The following is a 21850-nucleotide window of genomic DNA, read 5'->3' as shown; positions in this document are numbered from 1 at the left end:
CTTGCTCAACTTGTTGAGTCCTATTCCCTCCGTTTAAGAACCTTTTAGGTGATTTGTACATAGCAATGAAAACGGGATAGATATGTCGTGACTGAGGTTTTGTAGATAGTACGTTCTTCTTCCCAATGTGAGGAATGCGTGTGAAGCCAGCAACGCTAAAGCGATCTAGGAAGAAGGAAAAGAACGCAAATCTGTAGGTAATTGGTTTCTTATATTCATTTTCTTTGAATAATTGCAATCGTGTTTGACGTACCTGCTAGAAGTTGCAACTGTCCGGTGGTTCTCCCCATATCTTGTCCTACACTAATTCGCATCTTTATCAGCTACCATAACTCATGGCTGACCAACCCTCGAGTCGACAGGTCGAGGTCGTTGCTGGCTTGGTTGCTGGGTTTGCCACAACTCTTACTACACACCCGCTAGATCTTATCAAAATACGATTGCAACTTGCTGAAGGTCTGTCGTCGAAACCGTTTGAATTGGTATCGAGGGTGTACCATGACATCCAGAAGCTGGCCAAAGCTGGCTATGAAGCCCACGGAAGGCGCTATCCAAAGGTATTGTACTCACTTCAGCAGTATTATAGAGGCGTGGGACCCAACTTGATTGGCAATGTGTCGGCATGGGCTACATATTTCGGTCTTTACGCCGAGTTCAAAAAGATGGTGGCAACTGAGAACTCACAAAACTACTTTGCCGCCTCGTCTTTGGCTGGAGTGTCCACTTCCCTTATAACGAATCCTATATGGGTGCTCAAAACGAGAATTCTAAGCACACCAAAGTCGAAAACTTCCTACTCATCGACCTGGGATGGGATACGGAAGATATACAAGAATGAGGGGATTCTCACCTTTTGGAAAGGCACCATTCCTTCTTTATTTTCCGTATTTCAAGGGAGTCTCCAATTCACCTTCTACGACCATGCAAAAGAGTACTGTCATAAACGGCAAGGTAAGGAACTCTCTAGTTACCAGTACGCGGCACTCTCAGTGATGGCCAGAACATTAAGCATGATCGTTGTGTACCCTACACAGGTGATCAAATCACGTCTTCAAAGCTACAACTTCGAGCACGAGTCGAGAACTATGCTATCTGTTGGGCGCCACGTTTTGAAAAACGGAGGGTTGCGTGGCTTCTACCGGGGGCTCAGTGCTAATTTGATAAGAGTGCTACCATCCACAGCAGTCATGTTTCTTTCCTACGAAACAACGAAGAAGTATATGTCACAAGGCAATCTTTCATGATCCAATCTGCGGATTGCTCTTTGTCATGAACGCGTGGATCTCAAATGACGACCGCATACTCGCTAACCAGAACTTCAGGAATCTTGTTGCAAAATGCGAGCTATACTATTATAGAGACTTGTAAATACTTACGACGACACGATTATTAGTGACGAACATTGTATCGGGACAGCACACCGCACCATTAGAAGCGTCGTAGCAGGCATCGCGAAATCAACACTACGCGTCGAGATAGACATCAACGATAACAACATGTCTGAAGCCGATGAACCCCAAACGAAAAAAGCCAAGATCTCTGATGAGGGAATGAGCATTGAAAAATGGACACCCAAGTCGATTTCCGAGATCAAAGATAAATTTGCTTTTGACTCTACTACATACCATTCTCCCATTCCTGATGCGGTCGCCAACAACCCCAGAGAGCCGGTGAGTCTAGGCGTTGACGAGGCTGGAAGGGGGCCAGTGCTAGGTCCTATGGTGTACGGAATCTCATACTGTTTGGAATCTTACCAAGAAGGACTTAAGAAAAAGTACGGTTTTGCAGACTCTAAGACCCTTAAGGATTCGAGAAGACAAGAGCTCTTCCAGCTTATAGATCAGGAGGACCACGAGCTTCATAGGAACGTTGGGTGGGCTACGTGCACAATGACCGCCAAAGATATCTCCAGCGGAATGCTTCGAAGTGCTTTGGGTCAAGGTGCGTACAACTTGAACGAGCAGGCTCACGACACAACCATAGCGCTCATTAGCGAGGTGATCAAGTCTGGCGTCAATGTCCGCAAGATATTTGTCGATACTGTGGGACCTCCAGCAGCGTACCAGGCCAAGCTTCAAAGGGTGTTTAGCGGTGTGGATGTGACAGTAACAAAGAAAGCCGATAGCATCTACCCCATTGTGAGTACCGCGTCAGTTGTGGCCAAGGTGACTCGTGACTTGAACTTGCAATTCTACGAGAAGAATCTTGAAGTCGTCAAGGGCCAATCTTTGGGATCTGGGTACCCATCGGACCCAACCACCAGCAAATGGCTTAAGGAGAACGTTGACCCTGTATTTGGCTGGCATCACGGGCTCGTTCGTTTCTCATGGCAAACTGCAAAAGATGCTCTAGAGAAAGCTGGCGCCGCAAAAGTAATCTATGAAGAGGAGTGTGTCAAGGACAAGGGCTACAAGGATGTGACCGAAATGTTCAATGAGCCTGACTGCTTGATCGACCAGCTGTACTACGCCAAACCTGTCGTTTTATAAACATGAAGAAGCTTAAAGTGACCCATTGGGTGCAATAAAGAACGGTGTGCTTTGGGCTCATGGCCAGTATGCTTTGTAGCGAATCTTGCAGCCATATTTTCACCAGCAGTGAGTACTTGTGCACCACAAAGCAAAGTGCACAAAATCGAAAATGGAGCTTTCAATCGATCATGCGAAGACTAGGTTCTAAACTTCGTCTGAAAGCTTGAATATCTGCCCATGACCGCATTGACTCTCGGACTCGACACTCCGAGTACTGTACCTGTGCGCAAAGGCATTCATGCTGTCAAAGATTTCTGTGTTTGCGCTAGCCTAAATTGATCTCTTAGAGTACTATAAAACAGGATTTAGAAAGCAATGGCTCCTCACATACTATCATATATTTACATGTCTGATAAAAATCATTGCACGAGAAAGATTTGTTCTAAAGGTTTTGTCCTCTCTTCATCGTTTTTTTTTGAGCTCCGAATACGGTTGTTTTTTTGCTTTCCCTGAGCACTCCGTGCACACTCGAGAACACCCATTCGAGGCCATGTAGTTTCAGAAAAAACCGGGCCACATTCACAAATAGAATGTCTGAAGTAGTCTATCGGCCCCATACGATACAACCAAGGGCTTCTTAGGCTATAATACGGGCGCAATTTGCAAGAAGTGGAAAAAAGCATCATCGGCACGTGACCTCGGACGTTTTCCACCGAGCAACGGAAGACAACCATGCGATGCTACGGAACCCAATTCCTGTACTCGCCCAAAAACTTGTCTACCAAACCACCAAATTCTAGTGAACTCTTCTTTCTTGATACTCACCTCCACAACCCGCTAGATGTTTGCCCAAAGAGCCACTTCGGTATTGCGTGCTTCTGCCACCCACGCCGCCGCCGCCTCGAGATACTCGGCCTTCGGCAACTCTTCTTTCCTCGCCTCCCAGGTGTCTCTCACCATGGCCAGGCTCTATTCGTCCAAGTTCCCTGACCACACCGTGATCCACATGCCTGCCTTGTCTCCTACAATGACTCAGGGTGGCATCATGTCGTGGAGCAAGAACGTGGGTGACCAATTGTCTCCAGGTGAGCCCATTGCTGAGATTGAGACCGACAAGGCTTCGATGGACTTTGAGTTCCAGGAGGAAGGCTACTTGGCCAAGATCTTGGTTGAAGCTGGTGCCCAGGATGTGCCCGTTGGTAAGCCAATTGCTGTGTACGTTGAAGAAGCTGACGATGTGCCAGCGTTCGAAACTTTCACCGCGGAGGACGCCGGCGAGGCTCCTGCTGCTGCTGCTCCTAAGGAGGAGGCCAAGGAAGAGCCTAAGGAAGAGCCAAAGAAGGAGGAGCCAAAGAAGGACGAGGGTGCATCTTCTGCTCCAAAGAAGGACTCTGGCGCCTCCAAGGCTCCCGCTGGCAGAATCTTTGCATCTCCTTTGGCCAAGACTATCGCTTTAGACAAGGGTATCTCCTTGAAGAACATCAAGGGCTCTGGTCCTAACGGTAGAATTGTCGCCAAGGACGTTGAAAACTACAAGGCACCTGCCGTTCCTACAGCATCTGCTCCGGTCACCAACGCTGCAGCTGACACCGGTGCTTCCTACGAAGATATTCCTCTCACCAGCATGAGAAAGACAATTGCTTCCAGGTTGTTGCAGTCCACTCAGCAGTCTCCTACATACATTGTCCAGTCGCAGCTCAATGTGACCAAGTTGTTGAAGTTGCGCCAATCCCTCAATGCTACCGCCGAGGACAGATACAAATTGTCTGTGAACGACTTGTTGATCAAGGCCATTGCCTTAGCCTCCGTTAGAGTGCCTCAGGCTAACTCCGCCTGGTTGGCTGAGGAGGGCGTCATCAGACAGTACAACAACGTGGACGTGTCTGTGGCCGTTGCTACCCCAACCGGTTTGATCACTCCAATTGTCAAGAACGCTCACAACAGAGGTTTGGCTGCTATCTCCAAGGAGGTCAAGGAATTGGGTAAGAAGGCTAAGGCCGGCAAGTTGGCTCCTGAGGAGTACCAGGGAGGTACTATTTGCATTTCCAACTTGGGCATGAACCACGCTGTGAATGCCTTCACCTCCATCATCAACCCACCTCAATCCGCCATTGTGGCCATTGGTACTACGGACAAGAAGGCTGTGCCAAGCTCTGTCAACGAGCAAGGCTTTGTATTTGAAGATGTCATTACCGTTACCGCTACTTTCGACCACAGAGTCATTGATGGGGCTGTGGGCGGAGAATGGATCCGTGAGTTAAAGAAGATTGTCGAGAACCCCTTGGAGTTTTTGATCTAATCATCCGTGTTAGCTCACCTCATTCATCTACGTATAATTAATGTGCTATAGAAGCAGGAGATGTAGTGCAAGTAAATAATGAGCCCTTGCGGTCTCACCAGATGGTTCCTCCACATGGGAGATAAATATCGAGCACCGTGCCGAAAAATTAAATCAACAACTACTATAAACATTAGATAAATTATAGATGCCCATTGATACTATTTATATTGCCCGCCACGGCTTCCGTTCAAATTGGTTACCTCCCCCACATCCGCCAAACCCAACTGGAATTGACCTGGACCCGGCGTTGGCTCCTCGCGGAGTGGACCAGGCTGTCGAGCTAGGAGAATATTTGGCTTCATTACCTAAAGAAGAGCAACCTCAATTCATAATATCCTCTCCATTTTACCGCTGTGTTGAATCAGCAAAGCCATTCGCCCAAAAGGTAGGCCTCAAAGTTCACCTAGATCGTGGAATCGGTGAATGGTTCAAGAAAAGCAGAGGAGTTGTTCCAAAGCCAGCAGACTACTCGAAGCTTAGAGAGTTTTTTCCTGATGTGTTGGGTGACGAAAAAACCTGGAATTCGGAGAGTGGGGTGATCCCCTGCGAGCAAGGTGAAAGCGAGGAGGACGTTCTTGAAAGATCGCATAAGTTCTGGGAAGCCTTCATTCCTGCTTTTGAAAAGAAACATCCAGGCGTCAAGCGAATTCTTCTTGTGAATCATGCTGCAACCAAAATCGCCTTGGGCATGGCCCTCATGGGCCACCATTCTCTTTATGATGAGGTGGACTTCAGAGGCACCAAGACTAGATTGAGAGCAGGTGCGTGCTCGTTAGACAAGTTTGTTAAAGATAATGACCATTGGACGTTGTTGGAGAATGGCAAAACTGATTTTTTGAAGGACGGAGAGGAGATGAACTGGAACTTCGACGTGAAGGTGGAAGCAGGCTCGGACGAGGATATGAAGAGAAGAGCCGAGGAGGCCAAACAAAAACAGGGCACCGAAAAACCCTCGAAACCGGAGAAGGAACCGTTGGAATACAAGGTACGTAGTAACATGTGAGATAGTTGCTCCTGCAATGAGTGTCAAGTAATGCAATGACTAACAAGCTAGGACGTTTACGTTGCTGTTGATGTGCCCATAGTGGCTTCCTCATACTATGATGAGAGCACACGAGATGACAGTAGAGAGCTCAGTCAGCAGCTTTTAATTAATCCAAATGCCAAATTTCAAATAACTGGGATCGAGCAAGAGAATCCCTTTTTTAAAATCAGCGAGAACCTGGTAGCAGGGCTAGATACGGAGCTGGCGTCATTTAGTAATCTGAACGCCATAGATGGTCAGATATACCAAGCCCTGTGGAAAAAGCTTCTAGGAACAGAGCTTATATTTGATGATTTTGGTGAACTTGTCGGTACCGTCAGAGAACACTTGGTCGCTGAGCCCTCGAACAAGGCAAAGAAAACATCAAGTGATAAGAATAGAGTAGATAAAGAAGATGCTATGGACGTTGATTCGGAAAACGAGGGAAGGGCGGATTTGAGAACACCTTTCTTAAAGAAGGCCATCGCTGCAGCAAGGGCCAAGACGAAAACGAACAACGGTCAGTGAGATTCTGAACGAACTACCAGGCACCAAAATCATAGATGTGCTTCTCTCGATTCCATCAGTCAAAGGATAAGATCGGGAGATTCCTTGCTTCCTCCAATTATAAAGAACGTACTGTATTAATGATCTACTTTTCGACATACTTGTTTCTTGCAACTCACTTAATTTTTAATACTTCGACGTCTAACAACTTAGTTTACGATAACTTAAGAGACTCTGTATTCTCGGTCCATAGAGTGGGTGCAAAATCCTGCACTCCCATAATACCCCATACATTACTTGAAAAATCCGCCTTAAGAACTTCCTTCAAAATGCTGTTTGACCATCCATTATTCTCAAAACTCCAGGTGTTCAATGTCGTCTTGGGACTGCTGTCCCCACGCAGAAAGGATATTTTATCCACAAATGTGGGAATCCAAAACTTCTCTGTCGTGAAGTCAACATTTGAGGAGGACATATCGAAGGACGGCTTGAGCGATTTAGAATACGTTACACAGACTGCAGAGGCTAAGATTCCAAGCATCTTAGAGCAGCTCAATAATGAAAAGAACGTGGTTATCGTTGCAGATACAATTGTGTCCTGTCAGGGCAAGGTTTATGAGAAGCCAGGAACTCCGGAGAGACAGATGGAAATGCTCAGGATTTTTCGTGAAGCCAAGCATGTAAAAGTGATCACTTCTGTCCACGTTGTTGTAACAGGCGGAAAAGAACCTAAAAGGGTATCTGGTCATGAGGTCACTGATCTACAGTTCAATGGCGACCTTTCAGATGAGGAGCTACAACATTATGTGAACTGTAAGGAGGGCTTGGCGGTCGCTGGAGGATTCCAGTACCAGAGCATTGGCAATCTTCTATTTACGGGTCTTCAAGGTGACTATTTTAACGTGGTTGGGCTTCCTGCGGCGAAAACATTCTCTTTGCTTTGCAAGGCAGTCTGAAGTTGATACGCGGCTCGTTATACTAAACGAATGACCAGACATTGTCGACCATCTAGGCTTCACGGGTACAAGAAGGCTATATTGGGTTCTTTGAGTCACAGCTCTTGTTTCGAAAGAACGGCTTAGCAACAATTGAAAACTCCGCTTGCATCTCGAGTATAAAGTGGTGTTGGGTGCGCATAATTTGCAGCCAAATCTCTACAGTCGAACAGCAAACAAAATGAGTAGAAGAGCATAAATTCAATTATTTCGTAAAGGTAGAGATTTAATCGAGAATCAAATTGTCATTTGATTACATTTGTCAGGCCAAGTTGGGACCTGGTGGCAGTTATCTTCAAATGACTGTGTGTAGTACATATGGATGTGATTTTTCGGTGCGATGAGATGAGACAGGCATTATCTGTACAACTACATCAATAAAATGGCCAAAACAGTACTGAAAAAGGTGCAAAAGGCCAAGGCTGCCAAGGAACACGGGAAAAGAAATGACACAATCGAGAAAACGGATGATAAAATTGACCTACAAGAGGCATCCGACTCGTCGCTGAGCGATGAGCAGTTGTCCAGTGATGAGGAGGAGGAAATCGAAGGTCTCGAGACTCCAGCTCCAGGTAGCAAGCCAACTGCTAACCTAGGTGGCCATACTGTGGAGTTTGAGGCTCCAGAAAAGAAGGTATCCCAAGCAAACGTCAAAAAGAGAGGAGTGATCTACATAGGTCGTCTTCCGCAGCACTTCCAGGAGAAGGAGGCCAAGAAGTATTTCAAGCAGTTTGGAGAGATCACCAGAATCAGACTTTCAAGAAACAAAACCACTGGTCGCATGAGACATTATGGATTCATCGAGTTCAAGCACGAGGATGTGGCCAAGATTGCGGCAGAGACCATGAACAACTACCTCATCTTTGGTCACATGTTGAAGGTTCACGTAGTGGACAATCCTAGGGAAGACCTTTTCCCTGCAAAGTTGAAGGGCAAATTCACTGAGTTCGACTGGAGGCAGAGAGCTTACGATGCTCATCACCAGAAGCAGCCATTGAGCGTGTGGGAGAAGAAGCAAGAGGAATTTGAGCAACAGAAGAAGGCCAAGTTCGATGAGCTCAAAGAACTTGGATTCAACTATGCGCTCGAGGCTTAAACAAGAGATTGCATGCTTGTGCGGTTAAAAAGATGGAGGTTACTTTGAAAATTCAGCAGTCGATCAAGAGGAGAACGGAGATGGCCGCAACATCCCTTAGGCCAAAAATTTTCTAGGAAAGAATACATAGTCACGATTAAACAATAGAGAGTTCATCCAGTGTAACTTTGATCGGTAATGCTTGTCGTTTTGTATAGCTACCTTTATCGCCTAGAGCAGTAGAAAGTATCCGCGCAATCTATCACCTGCTGCAATTCGATTGATAATGAAACGAGTGGAATTGTTTCCAATTATTTAAGACCCTCCAGGTAAATCCGTCTAGTGTTGTCGATCTGCGACAAAGTCTAGCTCATTTTGTCTGACTAAGGCCGATATTCCGTTATAAAGCTAATTTGCCTTGCCCCACATTGCGAAGTATATATAGTTAGCGGAATGGCAACCTTCATCCTATAATTGACAATTGAAAATGTGCAAGTACGGCTTCGAAAAGATCGAAAGGGATCCCACCAAGGCTATCACATTCGAGTTCACACCAACTCCTCAAAAACCGGAAATTCCGGATTCTCCAGCCGACAGAGTTGCTTTGGCTTACGCTTCTAAGGAGTTGCCTCAGAAAGTGTTGTACCATTCTATTCGAGTGTACTTATACAGCGTGGCGATCATAAACGATCTTTTTAAAGATTGGGAATTGGACAAAAGCGTCTTGTTTACAACATGCTTGCTTCATGACATTGGCACTACAGAGAAGAATATGGCGGCGACGAAGATGTCTTTTGAGTTCTATGGTGGAATCCTAGCAAAAAACTTTGTTGAGGAGGAATTTAAGGACAAGACGTTTGCCGAAGCCGTGTGTGAGGCTGTAATTCGTCATCAGGACATCGGCGATACAGGTTATATCACTACGCTTGGATTCATTCTCCAAATCGCCACCATTTTGGATAACGTTGGGAAACACACACAGTATATTCATCCCGATACATTGGATTTCGTCAACAAGAAGTACAGTCGTGAAGGGTGGTTGGACTGTTTCGCAGCTTCTACTGACAACGAGAATGCGAAGAAGCCTTGGGGTCACACAAGCAAATTGGGTGTTCCAGATTTCAGCAAGGCCATTCTTGCCAATTCGCTCAAGTATACCAAGTGAATTGTTTTTTAGGGAGCATCACCACGACAGCAAAGTATATTAACAGCTCCACCTATGTATGAGTTTTTTTTTTTTAGGAATTTAGGGAATCAACGATTGAAACAGAAGAATAATGAAAAGACATGATGGTTATATGTCTCCTCATTGACTAGCCTATAATTTCGGTTCTGAAAGCAATAGACTTCACGCTTCGTCCGTACCAATTCGCAATAAGTTTCGTGTTTTCGTTGACCTTCAATGGAGAAGGTGAGGTCATACATGACTATTAAGATGCAAGTACTTCATTGTCTTTCTTCTTCTATATCAGTCATATTTGAAAGAAAGTTAAAAACGGAGACACACGGACTAATTGATAATGCCTCTAGCACTAGAGAATGCCGGCGCCTTCCTTGGACGACAGAGACTAAAGACTACATCACATCTGAAGATAACATATGAAAGAGCATGCCCATTTCTCTTACCTTCGGCGTTCAATCCTCCGAGGAGTGTCCCTCAATACCTTGCAACGCTCCTTACGCCTATTTCGGTGCTCAGATTGTCTTCGGAGACCAGAGAATATTCCGATATTATCTACTTTCACTGACTACTTCAAAACTTGGGGACCCTCAAAAGTGGAAGCCCACTAGATTCAAGCTCTGTTAAGATCAGGGAGCGATGATGGAATTGCAGATCAAGCTCATTGAGGAGCCGGCAGTCTAAACATGCAATTTACAGCGATAGATCCCAGGAAACGGAACAGAGCGTAATTAACGAATTCCAGCTCAAAATTACTACTGCCTCGGTAACGGACCTATCATTCTCGCCCCCATTGTCAGCTTGCAATGGAAATAGTCGTCGCACCTAGAGCACACATATGGAGTGATCCTGGTGCTCTCAAACATTCTATGCTCCAGACGTCACCCAGTACACCACGCCCAACAGATACACAAAGCTACACAATTAGACCTAATAATTGAAAACGAATTTCATCTTCTTCTTAAGCCGTACTTTAGACCCTACAAATTATACCAGCCTCGTCTCGCGAAGAAGCAAGGCAGTCCACCTTCGCAGATGATTCCCTCTTTCGCAGCCACGGATATAACAGCCCACAATAGCACCACAATGTGTGCCCCCGCAGAGAATGTGAAAAAGAGAAAAAAGAGAAATAAATTTTCAGATAAAGAAACGTTCTGGTGTAAGGATGTCTTGATTTCCCCTAATGCACGGTTGTGCTGGCCTAAATCTAAATCCTCAATGTATGGGACCGTCACCCGACCCTCCTCCCCTGACGTGAGTGAATGTGGACTCGTTTACCCACTTCGTATAAAAGTTACGCCCAAATCGCACTACCTCAACCTGACAATCTAGTGGGCGCTGATTGGCTATGTCCTGCACACAGACGCGCCTGCGCCCAAGGATTCACAAGGCTCTCCGAGCACAATCCTTCATAGTTAAGCTAGGATTCTTGTAGGGTACCTCCCGCGCTTTCACATGGGAGCATCCCATCGAGACATATATTCTCGCGAAACCTCCTCCAACTCCTCTTGCAACATCTTCTTCTTCAACCTATCATCATGTCAGAAACTGAAGGCACCGTCCAAGACAAGTACTACTCCATCGAGGAAGTCCAGAAACACAACACTACCGACGACTTGTGGGTCGTTTACAACGGGCAGGTGTACGATGTGACGCCTTACTTGGACGAGCACCCAGGTGGTGAGGAAGTGATTGCCGATGTGGCCGGTACTGACGCCACGGAAGCCTTCAATGACATTGGCCACTCAGACGATGCCCACGATATCATGAAGGGCTTGAGACTTGGTAAGTTGGAGGGCGGTACCATTGTCGAGACCCAGGGAGTTACCTCTGCGGGCTCCACTGCTGAAGTCTCGGGCATTCCTTTCCCTGTGTTGGCTGCTGCTGTTTTTGTCTTGGCTGCTGGCGTGTACTTCTACATCAACTAAACTAAACGGGACATTATGCTACGGCGTGGGTGCCTCCTTCCCATCTCCTACAGTCATATGTGTTTTCGTCTCATAGAACCGGGCTGGAAACCGGTGGCGTGATCGGTTTCTTTCCCTATAGCATACGGGTTTAAATAATTATTACACTTTTCACGTTTTTGTCTTTACAACTGCTCCCCCACGAGGCCAGCGTAGCTGCTGCGGGGCACATGGCTCCGCTGCAATTTGCATCCGCGTAGTAGCGACGCTAGTTTGCGTACCCCAGTATGGTCCCATAGCCTGGCACTTTGCCTGTAGTCGTACTCTGCGGCTTCTAGAGCACTATCGTGATACTGGTACACCACAATTCCGTAGACGTATCCCTTGCGGGGTGTTTTGATCATTGCTCCCTCTACCGGGCCGAATACTGCCATGATGTGAGATAGCTGGTTGGCACTGATCTGAGCCTCGGGCTCCTCTCGTAGCTTCCATTTCACCTCCACTACTCTATCGTGTTCCTTGTCCATTCGTAGATCTGTTAGCCTGCCTGTGAATGCCATGTCTCGAAAGCTTGTGTATCCCGACTTCTGAACAGTCCGTTGTCTCTCAAACTCATAACGAAGATCTTGGGCTTCTTTCTGCAAAAGCTGAATCTTATGTTCTCTTAAACCAGCATCCTTGAACAAATCGGCCTGTTCGGCTTCAGCTTTTCGAAGTTTTTCCCTGAATCGAAGTATTTCTTTGCTTAAGCCCTCATCTTTAGATTGCTTGCGATTTTGCACCTCCTCGTACTCCTCTCGTAGCTTCTTGTCGCTTAGCACAGTATACACAGCTGTGAGAACCTGGAACTTGTGCTTGGCCTCAGCCAGGGGATTCTTATCGGGATGATATTTAAGCGCTTTTTTTCTATACGCTGTGATGATCTCACGCTCGGAGGCGTTTTTCGTGACCCCCAATTCACCATACAAGTCGAGATTCTCGAGATCCATGGTAGTAGTTGCAATTGTTTGATCATCGCGCATGTAGATAAGACACACCAGTTGAGCGATGCTGGAATTTCCAAAGATATTGGAAGAGGATTGGGAGAGAGTCTAAGTGTATGGGGGTTGACTCAGACTTGTATTATTGGATATGAGTTACAAGACTTTCAAATCATAGCTGTTGTCGTTCCCAGTAGCTGCTTATCGTTCTATGGCTGCAAAATGCGAAGCGTTGTGGTAGGTGGTGTAACAGTAATTGACAACACGGTAAAAGTAATAATTATTTTTGTATAAAGACACCTATTCATGGGCGAATTGAACTTTTGAACAGGGCAGGAAAGCAAGTATAGATGAAATAGGCTAGACTTTATTCTTTTAGGCTTGGCTAAGTTGAGTGCTCGAGGATGAAGACGCAGTGAAGACGACAAGAGTTACTAACTCCAGAGAGGCAAAAGTACATTCTCATAGCTTGAGTTTCAAGTCCTCAATTAGTCTTCAGAAATAATCCAAGAATAGAATAAATCAAGAGAACCTTTGACAACCCACGGCTGTCTCGCCACATCTGTACACCCTCGCGTAAGGCTGTCGAAAATAAATTTCATTTACTTACCCACAGACGATCTGAAACAGAATGTCCATACAAACGCCCTTGGCGACAACGTATGGTGCTCGTCTCAGCGCATACTTGACGACATATGAGGACTTAAAGAAGCATAGGAAAAGATTGAACAAGGCGTTGGTAAAGCTTCGTCATAATCTCGACATCGTCACCAAGGACACGAGAAAGTATAGTGAGAAGGAGCAAACCAAGCGCCTTTCTGCTGCTGATTACGCTCAGAATAAACTTAATGGATTGCTTTTGCTCTTACTTGCGGAGCGTGACTCCTTGTACGCCGCAGAGATCAAGTCTTTGCTTGAGATAAGCGGCTCGAGACTCACACAATATAAGAAGCTCATGATCACCAGACTTAAGAGGTCACTTCAAACCAACAAGAAGCTTCTCAGGATTACTGAGAATGAAGCGGACCAGTCGGTGAGAACAGAGCTCTATATATATACCGCCTTGTCACAAGGGTTGTACCTGGTCAACAAGAAGAGATGGGCTGAGGCACTCCAGGCATTTTCCGTTGCTAGATGTGGTCTCGAACTCATTATACATCAAAGTGAAGAGGACTCAGAAGGCGAAAATTTCAAGAAGACCTTACTGGAGGAATTGCTCGACACGTTGGTGGACCCATCTTTGAGTTTGGCAGTGTCTCAGATTGAGCAGCATCAATCGACGAGCGATCTCATAACCATCGCCAGAAAGCACTGTCATGACAAACACTTACCTTATCTAGAGCCAGCAGTGGAGCTCATACGCTCTCAAGACCCACTGCTCGTTCAGGAACCCATGGATGAAGACCTCTCCAGAACTGTGACTTGGAGGGAGCACGAGGCTCACGTCTACAATGACGAAATAGCAACTAAAATCGTTCGCCTAAATCGTATAGACTGGCAGCTGTTCGAAGAGGCCAACGACTACGACAGCTTGTTGCAGAAATGGACTGCTCTCGTTGACCTTCACGAGGCAGACTTGCTGAAGAACCGAGACGAAGATGACTTGGAAAAAACTCAAGACGGTGCCATTGTGTTGACTTACCTTAAGTACCACGTTCATTTCACCAAATTGAAGAGAGATTTGCTTCTCATCCACCAGTTAGAGTCAAAAGTTTTTGCAAGTAGTGCCAAGAAGCTTCAGACCCATCGTGATGTCATCAGACTTTATGACTCCATAATCAGCACTGTGGAGCTGCTCAAGGACTTGCCAGGTGTCTATAATGATGAAGATATGTATGATTCCTTGGAAAATATGCAAAAGTTCTTCACTGCCAAAAGGTCCGTGGTAGTAGCGGAATCGTACGCTCTTGTGAACATGTTCCCCGAGGCACTCAAGGTCTACAGCCACCTTGCAGACACGTTTGAAGTGACTCCTGACTTCTACAAGACCGACTCGTTCCCATACGATGTGACTAGCATTGAGCAAGTTAAAGAGCTTTCAAACACCATCCAGTCGAGTTTGTCAAGAGCGCACGTCATGGCTCAATTCCACAGGGAGCAGAGCGGGGCAAGTGACTATGTCATGGATAACGTTTACAAATTCCCAATTGCGGATAAAGTAAACAAAATCACCGACGCTGGCGAGAAGGGCGCGTTGAGGCCAATGTTGAGTAAAGCTGTCTTGTTCGACATCGCCTTTAACTACATCAGCTACTCGACTAGAGGAGACTCGAGCACAAAGGAAGCTAAGGCCTCGGGTGACAAAAAGAAGAGTGGTTTTTTCGGCATATTTGGCCGCTAATCATATTGTGAAAGAAGCTTCTGTAACATCAACAGTTCCACGTAGTATAAGCGCGCCTAGTAGAAATCGCAGCCTTAGTCCAACCTATTCTTTCATTCATCTTCGGCATAGAAAATGAAGGACAATTCCGTCTTGACGCTAATTCTTTGCGTCCTCGGCCTATACGTCCTGTTTCTATCGTGGTCTCTTCTTCAAGAACGAATCAACACCAAACCATACGAGTACATTGGCGATAGTCCAGTCTTCTTCAAAGCTCCATTGCTAGTGAACACCGTACAAGCCTTCTTTGCGTGTCTTGTGGGCCTTGGATACTCGATTTTGGCTCATAAGCAGAACCCATTCGAGATTTTCGAGAGTAATGCCTCGAAGAACTCCACTGGATCAGCCACCTACGTTAGGTTTTTCATCGCTATAGCCATCACATCCACCATTTCGTCGCCTTTGGGATACAAGGCTTTGAAGCATGTGGACTACTTAGCATTCTTGCTTGCCAAGTCATGCAAACTCCTTCCAGTTATGCTCGTGCACTTTGTGCTTTACAAGACAAGGTTTCCTCCGCATAAGTACATGGTCGCTGGAATGGTTACTCTTGGGGTCATTTTGTTTACAACCAGCCATAGCTCGGAAAGAAACAAAACATCAATCAACGATGGCAACATTGTTCTCGGAATGCTACAGTTAGCAGGGTCCATGCTTCTAGATGGCTTGATGAACTCGACCCAAGATCAGATATTCAAGCTTCCAAACACTCAGCATAAGCTCACGGGCGCTTCGCTCATGTGCATTCTTAATCTATTAGTCTGTCTTCTTTCAGTGGGGTTTATATTGATATTCCAATTCGAGAATGAAGCTCTTTACGCCTGGAAGTTCGTGCAAAAGTACCCACAGCTGCTTATAGATATACTAGCATTTTCGATCCTTGGAGCTGCTGGCCAAGTATTTGTCTTTCTCATACTTGAGAAGTTCGACTCAATCATTTTGGTCACAGCTACTGTTACGAGGAAGATGATCAGCATGATTCTTAGCGTGTTGCTCTTTGGCCACAAGCTCTCGACCGGACAGTGGCTTGGTGTGTTGTTTGTGTTTGGAGGCATTGGCTATGAATCTTATTTGAAGTTATCGTCAAAGAAGAAGAAGCAAGAGTAGGGATTGTGTGGACGATGACTTCGTAGAGTTATCATATATATATATTAGACCGCAAAAGAAAAACTATGGAGGCTTCACCATGAGATGGACTAATCGACGCGGATTGCTAGTCCTTACCATATTCACACGTTCATTCGTTGGTTCCTGTTGATCATTACCACTTTGGTCTCAGCCTCAATGTATAGCATACATAGTTCGCACACTTTCATCAATCACGGTTCATGCTCATATCACACCCGTCAATCATGTGGACTCATAGCTCGACGTGGACGAGCATAGAGCGGTTACTCTGCTCCTTTCTTTCGCTATTTCCCAAAGTGTTCGTCACTTCTCTCATGACTTGGGCTCTTTGGGCAATCACCTCCCAGCTACATACCTTGAGCTACAAGAATACTGCCCTCGCCATAGCATACGTCTTATATGGATTGAGCATATTCACTTACTTCCGTGTAATATACGAGGGACCGGGAACGCCATACGATTTCCCAGAGCTACGACTACCGCCCGAATCGGAGCCATCATACAACAATAATGAATATCAACACCCATACACGCTAGAGAACTCTGGACCCGTCGTGCCTCCTACAGAACTCTACACGACTCATACGTTCAAGGATCATCAATTATCATATCATCTGTGCCGCACTTGCAACACTTGGAAGCCGGATAGGTGTCATCATTGTAAGACTTGCAAGAGCTGTATATTGAAGATGGACCACCACTGTCCATGGTTTGCTTGTTGCATTGGCTTCCGGAATCATAAATTTTTCATTCAATCGTTATGCTACATTACTTCGTTTTGCGGTTGGCTCCTATTGCTTTCAGGACATGAGCTTTACAGGTTTTTCGCTGACCAAGATTTCGATTTGCACTCGTATCTTCTGTTGAACTTGGTGTTTGTGGTAGTGCTTTCTTTCACCTTTTTCATTGCAGTTGGCGTCTTTACAGCTTTTCTGGTGTATCTTCTACTTCGCAACTACACCACCATAGAATTTCAAAATGAGAAGTGGAATTACTCCAAAGAAAACGAAGCACAATACGAGTTCGATTCTCGGGGAAAGAGGAGAAAACTAGGTCACATCTACGACTTGGGGCTGAAGAACAATTTGCGTGCGGTAATGGGCGACAGTTGGGCAGCTTGGGTATTGCCCATAAAGGTCACGAGCATGTCGCTAGCACCAGGACAGAGAAACGGCATCAACTTTGAAGTCAACGAGGCTACCTTTGAGAAGCTTTGTAATAATGCTAAACTCCAGGAACAGCTCGATCGGCAGCTCGCCGAATACAGGGATAGACTTCGGGGAAGTGATGAATGAAATGGTACTGTCATGCACAATTGAGGTCGGGTATAAAAAAGTTTATCTCATCAAAGGAGAGTTAAATAGAATTGCTTCCAGGTATTATTGCGATGCTTGCTTTACTTGTAGCCTACCCTAGTTTGCACCATAGGAACTCATGCTTAAGTTGCCTCTCATACTCCCTGCTGTTGATGAGCATACAATAATGGAAAAAAAAATAAATAAAAAGCACGTTAGAGCGTAATGATTCGCATACTATATCATATCATAACTTCTATCAAGGCGTAGGTCTACAAGGAACACCTTAACGACTATGGTGATCTGTGACTTGTGGTCTCCACACTAACTCCCGGTCGGAATCCATCGCAAGGTGAATTTTCACAGTGAGTCTCTTGCGTTGAGCACTTTAAAAGGTACCCTGCTCCTCTCAGGATTCATAATATTGATGAGTCAAATTTTTATTCACCCACATCGTATACATCGTAGGCAATCAAGTCCCTGTACAGAATTCCCATCCTTGTCTTTTTCGCTTAGTAGAATCCGACCAGTTTCAAGACCAAGTCGTCGCGAAATTATCAACTCACATCTCATATCCACCATCTTCAACGTCTTCATCTAAAAATTGACTGTGGCGCCGATGTACGTTCAAATGCCATTCGACGACCTCAAGGTCGACCCCACCAAGAAGAGAAGAGTGGCGTATTTCTATGATGCCGATGTTGGTAACTACGCTTACGGTGCTGGACATCCAATGAAGCCACATCGTATAAGAATGGCACACTCTTTGATCATGAACTACGGGCTCTATAAGAAGATGGAAATCTACAGAGCGAAGCCAGCAACCAAGCAGGAAATGTGTCAGTTTCACACAGACGAGTATATTGATTTCTTGAGCAGGGTGCTGCCGGACAACTTGGATATGTTTGCCAAAGAGCAGGTGAAGTTCAATGTGGGTGATGACTGTCCTGTTTTTGATGGCCTCTTCGAGTACTGTGGAATTTCTGGCGGCGGCTCCATGGAAGGTGCTGCTCGTTTGAACAGAGGCAAGTGTGACATTGCAATTAACTATGCTGGTGGATTGCACCATGCCAAAAAATCAGAAGCGTCAGGTTTCTGCTATTTGAATGATATTGTGTTGGGTATCATAGAATTGTTGCGTTACCACCCACGTGTTTTATATATCGATATTGATGTGCATCACGGTGACGGTGTGGAAGAAGCCTTTTACACTACAGACAGAGTCATGACATGCTCCTTCCACAAGTATGGCGAGTTTTTCCCCGGTACTGGTGAACTTCGTGACATTGGTGTGGGCAAGGGTAAGCATTACGCTGTGAATGTTCCGTTGAGAGATGGTATCGACGACTCGACGTACAAGTCTGTTTTTGAGCCGGTTATCTCAAAAATCATGGAGTGGTACCAGCCGTCGGCCATTGTCTTGCAGTGTGGTGGTGACTCGTTAAGTGGCGACAGACTTGGCTGCTTCAACTTGTCGATGCGTGGTCACGCCAATTGTGTCAACTTTGTCAAGTCGTTCAACGTGCCTCTTATGGTCGTCGGTGGTGGTGGATACACCATGAGAAATGTCGCCAGAACGTGGGCCTACGAATCAGGGTTGTTGAATGAGGTAAACTTGCCCAGTGAGTTGCCATACAATGAATACTACGAGTACTACGGACCAGACTACAAGCTTGACGTGAGGCCATCGAATATGTACAACGCCAATGCTCCTGAGTTTATGAACAAGATCTTGACCAACATCATTGCCAATTTGGAGAATACTAAGCACGCGCCTTCTGTGCAAATGAATGACGTTCCCCAAGATGCCGAGGATTTGGGTGACGAGGAGGAAGACTCTCCGATGGCAATCGATACTAAAGGTGGTTCGCAACAGGCAAGAGATGAGAGAGTTGTTCCAGATAACGAATTTTACGATGAAGAAGACAAGGATGCTGGTGAGCGTTATATCGGCCCCAGCGAATCCTCCAAGGTCGAGAAAGAGACTCCAGCTGCCGAACCTGAGCATGGTGCCGCCACGACAGAGTCCAATGCACAAAACTCAACGGAAGCCAAGCCAGAGACTGAGAAGGCACAAATAACGGAGGAGGAGCAGAAAGAGATCGACGAGCTCAACAAGGCAGCTCAGCTGTAGACAGCAGACATGTAGTATAGTTAGAAAAAAGGTACCAGACAATATTAAGCGATCAGGTTTAGGCAACCACAGTAGATGTTATTGTCAACACATACATTTATAAGCTCAAAAGGATGGTTTAGTAGGATTTTCTTGCCTGCGGTAAGCGTATGCGTTTGCAACCAGTGCACTCTGGTTGGGTCAAATCCTAACACGGAGACGATACTGCCGGATAAATCCCTTCATGTATAATGATGACACAGCATAACCTATTCAACAATCATTTTTTATTTCCCTCGATTTATGGAAGCCATTACTTTTCTTGGGGTATTCTCCATACCTTTCTTTGGGGCCTCTTGTGACTCATGCAGTATATATCGAGCCATGAAGTCAGAAGACTTCACTTGGACTACAACATACGATGAGCCATTTTGTGCTGATCTCGCTGGGAAGAGCTCGTCGACTTTTTGTTAGTGTGCCTCGATGGTCCATGGCACAACGCAATTGGCTGAAGACGAGGTTCTTGTCGTTTTTTCACAGATGCCATAGAAGCTTGCCTAGTAGCGGGTGTATCACGGAACCCATGACCCAAGGTTGGACAAAGAGAAACATCCATTCTGGGGCAGTTGAGGTAAAACCTTGCAACTTGCTTGCTCCAGCAACGGCTCCAGAGTTCGTGGGGTCTCCGCATCTGAAGCTCCACAATGTGGTGTGGAGAGACCCATTGCAGAACATCTATGTGGTGAAGAAGCCCTGGAACGATGCTGTACTAGGGGCCATGGTGCTGTTCATAGACTTCATTCACAGAGAGTTTCCTACACTCAATGTGATAGTTTCTTCCGACGTTGCTGACGAATTGAACGCAGTGCTCTCGAACCTGCCTAAACGTGCTGGTGATAAGCCCCACACGATATATACGGGCACAGTTGAAGATATTGTGGCCAAAACAGACTTGATTGTTACGCTTGGCGGCGACGGAACTACGCTACGAGCGGTATCGGCATTTCTGAACTCCAGAGTGCCGCCAGTGCTCAGTTTTGCCTTAGGTACCCTTGGGTTCCTCTTGCCCTTCGACTTTCTTCACCATAAGGAGGTGTTCAAGTCTGTGTACGAATCGAGGTCCAAAGCACTTCACAGAAATCGACTCGAGTGCCACGTTGTTCGTCGAAGCGGTAACAGTGGTCAATCCAGTCTAGACAAAAAGCCAGAGCAGGTACGGCGCTACGAGCTACAGCACTACAAGCAGCACCACAACGCCACGATGGTTCATGCTATGAATGATGTCTCTCTACACAGAGGCTCTCAGCCGAACTTGGTGCTGTTAGATATCTACATTGACAGTGAGTTTTTGACCACTACGACAGCAGACGGACTCGTGTTTGCGTCGCCTACAGGGTCTACTGCGTACTCGCTTTCGTCAGGAGGATCAATTGTGAACCCGCTAGTTCCTTGTATATTGCTTACACCCGTGTGTCCTCGGTCACTTTCTTTCAGGCCTCTAATCCTACCATCGACGTCGCACATTATGGTGAAGTTGCCTGTGACGAATCGTAACAGCCTGATTAACTTGAATATTGATGGGATTCCGCAGGCGGAGCTCCATCCTGGCGATGAATTGCATTTGGTTAGTGAAAACGGCACGATCTTTGTTCCGGGCAAGCACCAGCCGCCTCACACGTTGGCTGCAAAACAGAGCGTGATCGATGGGTTGGAGCCCGGCGGAGTGATCATGAACCCCAGCAGGGGCATCTACTGCATTGCAAAAACGGAGAACGACTGGACCAAGGGCATCAACGAGCTTCTTGGCTTCAACAAGTCGTTTTCAGGCAAGAAGAAGGTGTAGAGCGAGGGCGTAGTGCCGCAGTGAACCGTGATCACCACAAAGTACAAACTAGAGCTTCATGCATATAAATTATTTTTTTTTTTAAAAAAAATAAAAACATCAATGTATTGGGTGCTTCATGTCATGATAGAGTCGAGAAAAAATCGATGGTGTACTTATCAAAAGATGGGTGATTCACAGGGAACGTATTCTTGATAATCGCCTGAGGTCATGTGTAGCATCACGTGACGGTATGCGCTAACAGGGTCCAACGTCAAGCAACGCAGGTTTCAGAACCATGCCAGATAGGGAGGTGGCCGGTGTGTGCACGACTCGCGAGTGCGGAAGGAGACGCTTGTGAGGATTTTTAAATGTTGGCGTGGCCGTTGTCCACCCCCTATTACCTCGGCAGGCAGGACGGGGTGTGTGACATGGGGTGCGCAAAGAGAGGGTTAAGTCAAGATCGATGATTGCACGAGGCGGACGAAAGAGGAAGGAAGAGACGACGTAGTTATGGAAGCAAACCAAAGACGGAACCGAAGGCGAGAAAAGCTGGCAATAAAATAAGTCACAAAACGTGAATTGTTCCTAAAACAAAATCGCCTCTGGGGCCCAATTATGGCTGGTCACCG

General features: G+C 46.1%; 14 protein-coding genes across 14 annotated transcripts; 13 read left to right on the top strand and 1 right to left on the bottom strand. All coding sequences in view use genetic code 12, as the record gives it.

The window, feature by feature from the left end:
- Positions 1-335: 335 nt before the first annotated feature.
- CJI96_0004418 (flavin adenine dinucleotide transporter FLX1) lies at positions 336-1244 on the top strand (the record flags this gene model as incomplete). The annotated part of the gene is made up of 1 exon (XM_029036671.2): positions 336-1244. One exon carries the CDS (start codon positions 336-338, stop codon positions 1242-1244), a length of 909 nt encoding a protein of 302 aa, XP_028888768.2.
- A 252-nt stretch (positions 1245-1496) lies between these two features.
- On the top strand, positions 1497-2489 carry RNH35 (ribonuclease H2 catalytic subunit RNH201; the record flags this gene model as incomplete). Its single annotated transcript, XM_029036670.2, has 1 exon — positions 1497-2489. The coding sequence occupies one exon, from the start codon at positions 1497-1499 to the stop codon at positions 2487-2489; it is 993 nt and encodes a 330-aa protein (XP_028888767.2).
- Positions 2490-3312: 823 nt separating this feature from the next.
- Positions 3313-4770, top strand: LAT1 (dihydrolipoyllysine-residue acetyltransferase; the record flags this gene model as incomplete). Its single annotated transcript, XM_029036669.2, has 1 exon — positions 3313-4770. The coding sequence occupies one exon, from the start codon at positions 3313-3315 to the stop codon at positions 4768-4770; it is 1458 nt and encodes a 485-aa protein (XP_028888766.2).
- A 187-nt stretch (positions 4771-4957) lies between these two features.
- On the top strand, positions 4958-6364 carry CJI96_0004415 (transcription factor TFIIIC subunit; the record flags this gene model as incomplete). The annotated part of the gene is made up of 2 exons (XM_029036668.2): positions 4958-5797; positions 5867-6364. The coding sequence occupies 2 exons, from the start codon at positions 4958-4960 to the stop codon at positions 6362-6364; spliced, it is 1338 nt and encodes a 445-aa protein (XP_028888765.2).
- A 308-nt stretch (positions 6365-6672) lies between these two features.
- On the top strand, positions 6673-7299 carry CJI96_0004414 (nucleotide diphosphatase; the record flags this gene model as incomplete). Its single annotated transcript, XM_029036667.2, has 1 exon — positions 6673-7299. One exon carries the CDS (start codon positions 6673-6675, stop codon positions 7297-7299), a length of 627 nt encoding a protein of 208 aa, XP_028888764.2.
- Positions 7300-7720: 421 nt separating this feature from the next.
- Positions 7721-8434, top strand: NOP15 (rRNA-binding ribosome biosynthesis protein NOP15; the record flags this gene model as incomplete). Its single annotated transcript, XM_029036666.2, has 1 exon — positions 7721-8434. One exon carries the CDS (start codon positions 7721-7723, stop codon positions 8432-8434), a length of 714 nt encoding a protein of 237 aa, XP_028888763.2.
- A 466-nt stretch (positions 8435-8900) lies between these two features.
- On the top strand, positions 8901-9578 carry CJI96_0004412 (cyanamide hydratase; the record flags this gene model as incomplete). The annotated part of the gene is made up of 1 exon (XM_029036665.1): positions 8901-9578. One exon carries the CDS (start codon positions 8901-8903, stop codon positions 9576-9578), a length of 678 nt encoding a protein of 225 aa, XP_028888762.1.
- A 1553-nt stretch (positions 9579-11131) lies between these two features.
- Positions 11132-11521, top strand: CYB5 (Cyb5p; the record flags this gene model as incomplete). Its single annotated transcript, XM_029036664.2, has 1 exon — positions 11132-11521. The coding sequence occupies one exon, from the start codon at positions 11132-11134 to the stop codon at positions 11519-11521; it is 390 nt and encodes a 129-aa protein (XP_028888761.2).
- A 164-nt stretch (positions 11522-11685) lies between these two features.
- On the bottom strand, positions 11686-12489 carry CJI96_0004410 (J domain-containing protein; the record flags this gene model as incomplete). The annotated part of the gene is made up of 1 exon (XM_029036663.2): positions 11686-12489. The coding sequence occupies one exon, from the start codon at positions 12487-12489 to the stop codon at positions 11686-11688; it is 804 nt and encodes a 267-aa protein (XP_028888760.1).
- Positions 12490-13111: 622 nt separating this feature from the next.
- CJI96_0004409 (signal recognition particle subunit SRP68) lies at positions 13112-14821 on the top strand (the record flags this gene model as incomplete). Its single annotated transcript, XM_029036662.2, has 1 exon — positions 13112-14821. The coding sequence occupies one exon, from the start codon at positions 13112-13114 to the stop codon at positions 14819-14821; it is 1710 nt and encodes a 569-aa protein (XP_028888759.2).
- A 114-nt stretch (positions 14822-14935) lies between these two features.
- HUT1 (UDP-galactose transporter HUT1) lies at positions 14936-15967 on the top strand (the record flags this gene model as incomplete). Its single annotated transcript, XM_029036661.2, has 1 exon — positions 14936-15967. The coding sequence occupies one exon, from the start codon at positions 14936-14938 to the stop codon at positions 15965-15967; it is 1032 nt and encodes a 343-aa protein (XP_028888758.2).
- A 245-nt stretch (positions 15968-16212) lies between these two features.
- On the top strand, positions 16213-17283 carry CJI96_0004407 (palmitoyltransferase PFA3; the record flags this gene model as incomplete). The annotated part of the gene is made up of 1 exon (XM_029036660.2): positions 16213-17283. The coding sequence occupies one exon, from the start codon at positions 16213-16215 to the stop codon at positions 17281-17283; it is 1071 nt and encodes a 356-aa protein (XP_028888757.1).
- A 619-nt stretch (positions 17284-17902) lies between these two features.
- On the top strand, positions 17903-19417 carry RPD31 (histone deacetylase RPD3; the record flags this gene model as incomplete). Its single annotated transcript, XM_029036659.2, has 1 exon — positions 17903-19417. The coding sequence occupies one exon, from the start codon at positions 17903-17905 to the stop codon at positions 19415-19417; it is 1515 nt and encodes a 504-aa protein (XP_028888756.2).
- Positions 19418-19979: 562 nt separating this feature from the next.
- Positions 19980-21239, top strand: POS5 (NADH kinase; the record flags this gene model as incomplete). Its single annotated transcript, XM_029036658.1, has 1 exon — positions 19980-21239. The coding sequence occupies one exon, from the start codon at positions 19980-19982 to the stop codon at positions 21237-21239; it is 1260 nt and encodes a 419-aa protein (XP_028888755.1).
- Between the last annotated feature and the right edge of the window lie 611 nt (positions 21240-21850).

The sequence above is a fragment of the Candidozyma auris genome, chromosome 5 (genome assembly GCF_003013715.1).
Source record: "Candidozyma auris chromosome 5, complete sequence".
Taxonomy (NCBI): domain Eukaryota; kingdom Fungi; phylum Ascomycota; class Pichiomycetes; order Serinales; family Metschnikowiaceae; genus Candidozyma; species Candidozyma auris.
This window is presented reverse-complemented; position numbering and strand designations above follow the sequence as displayed.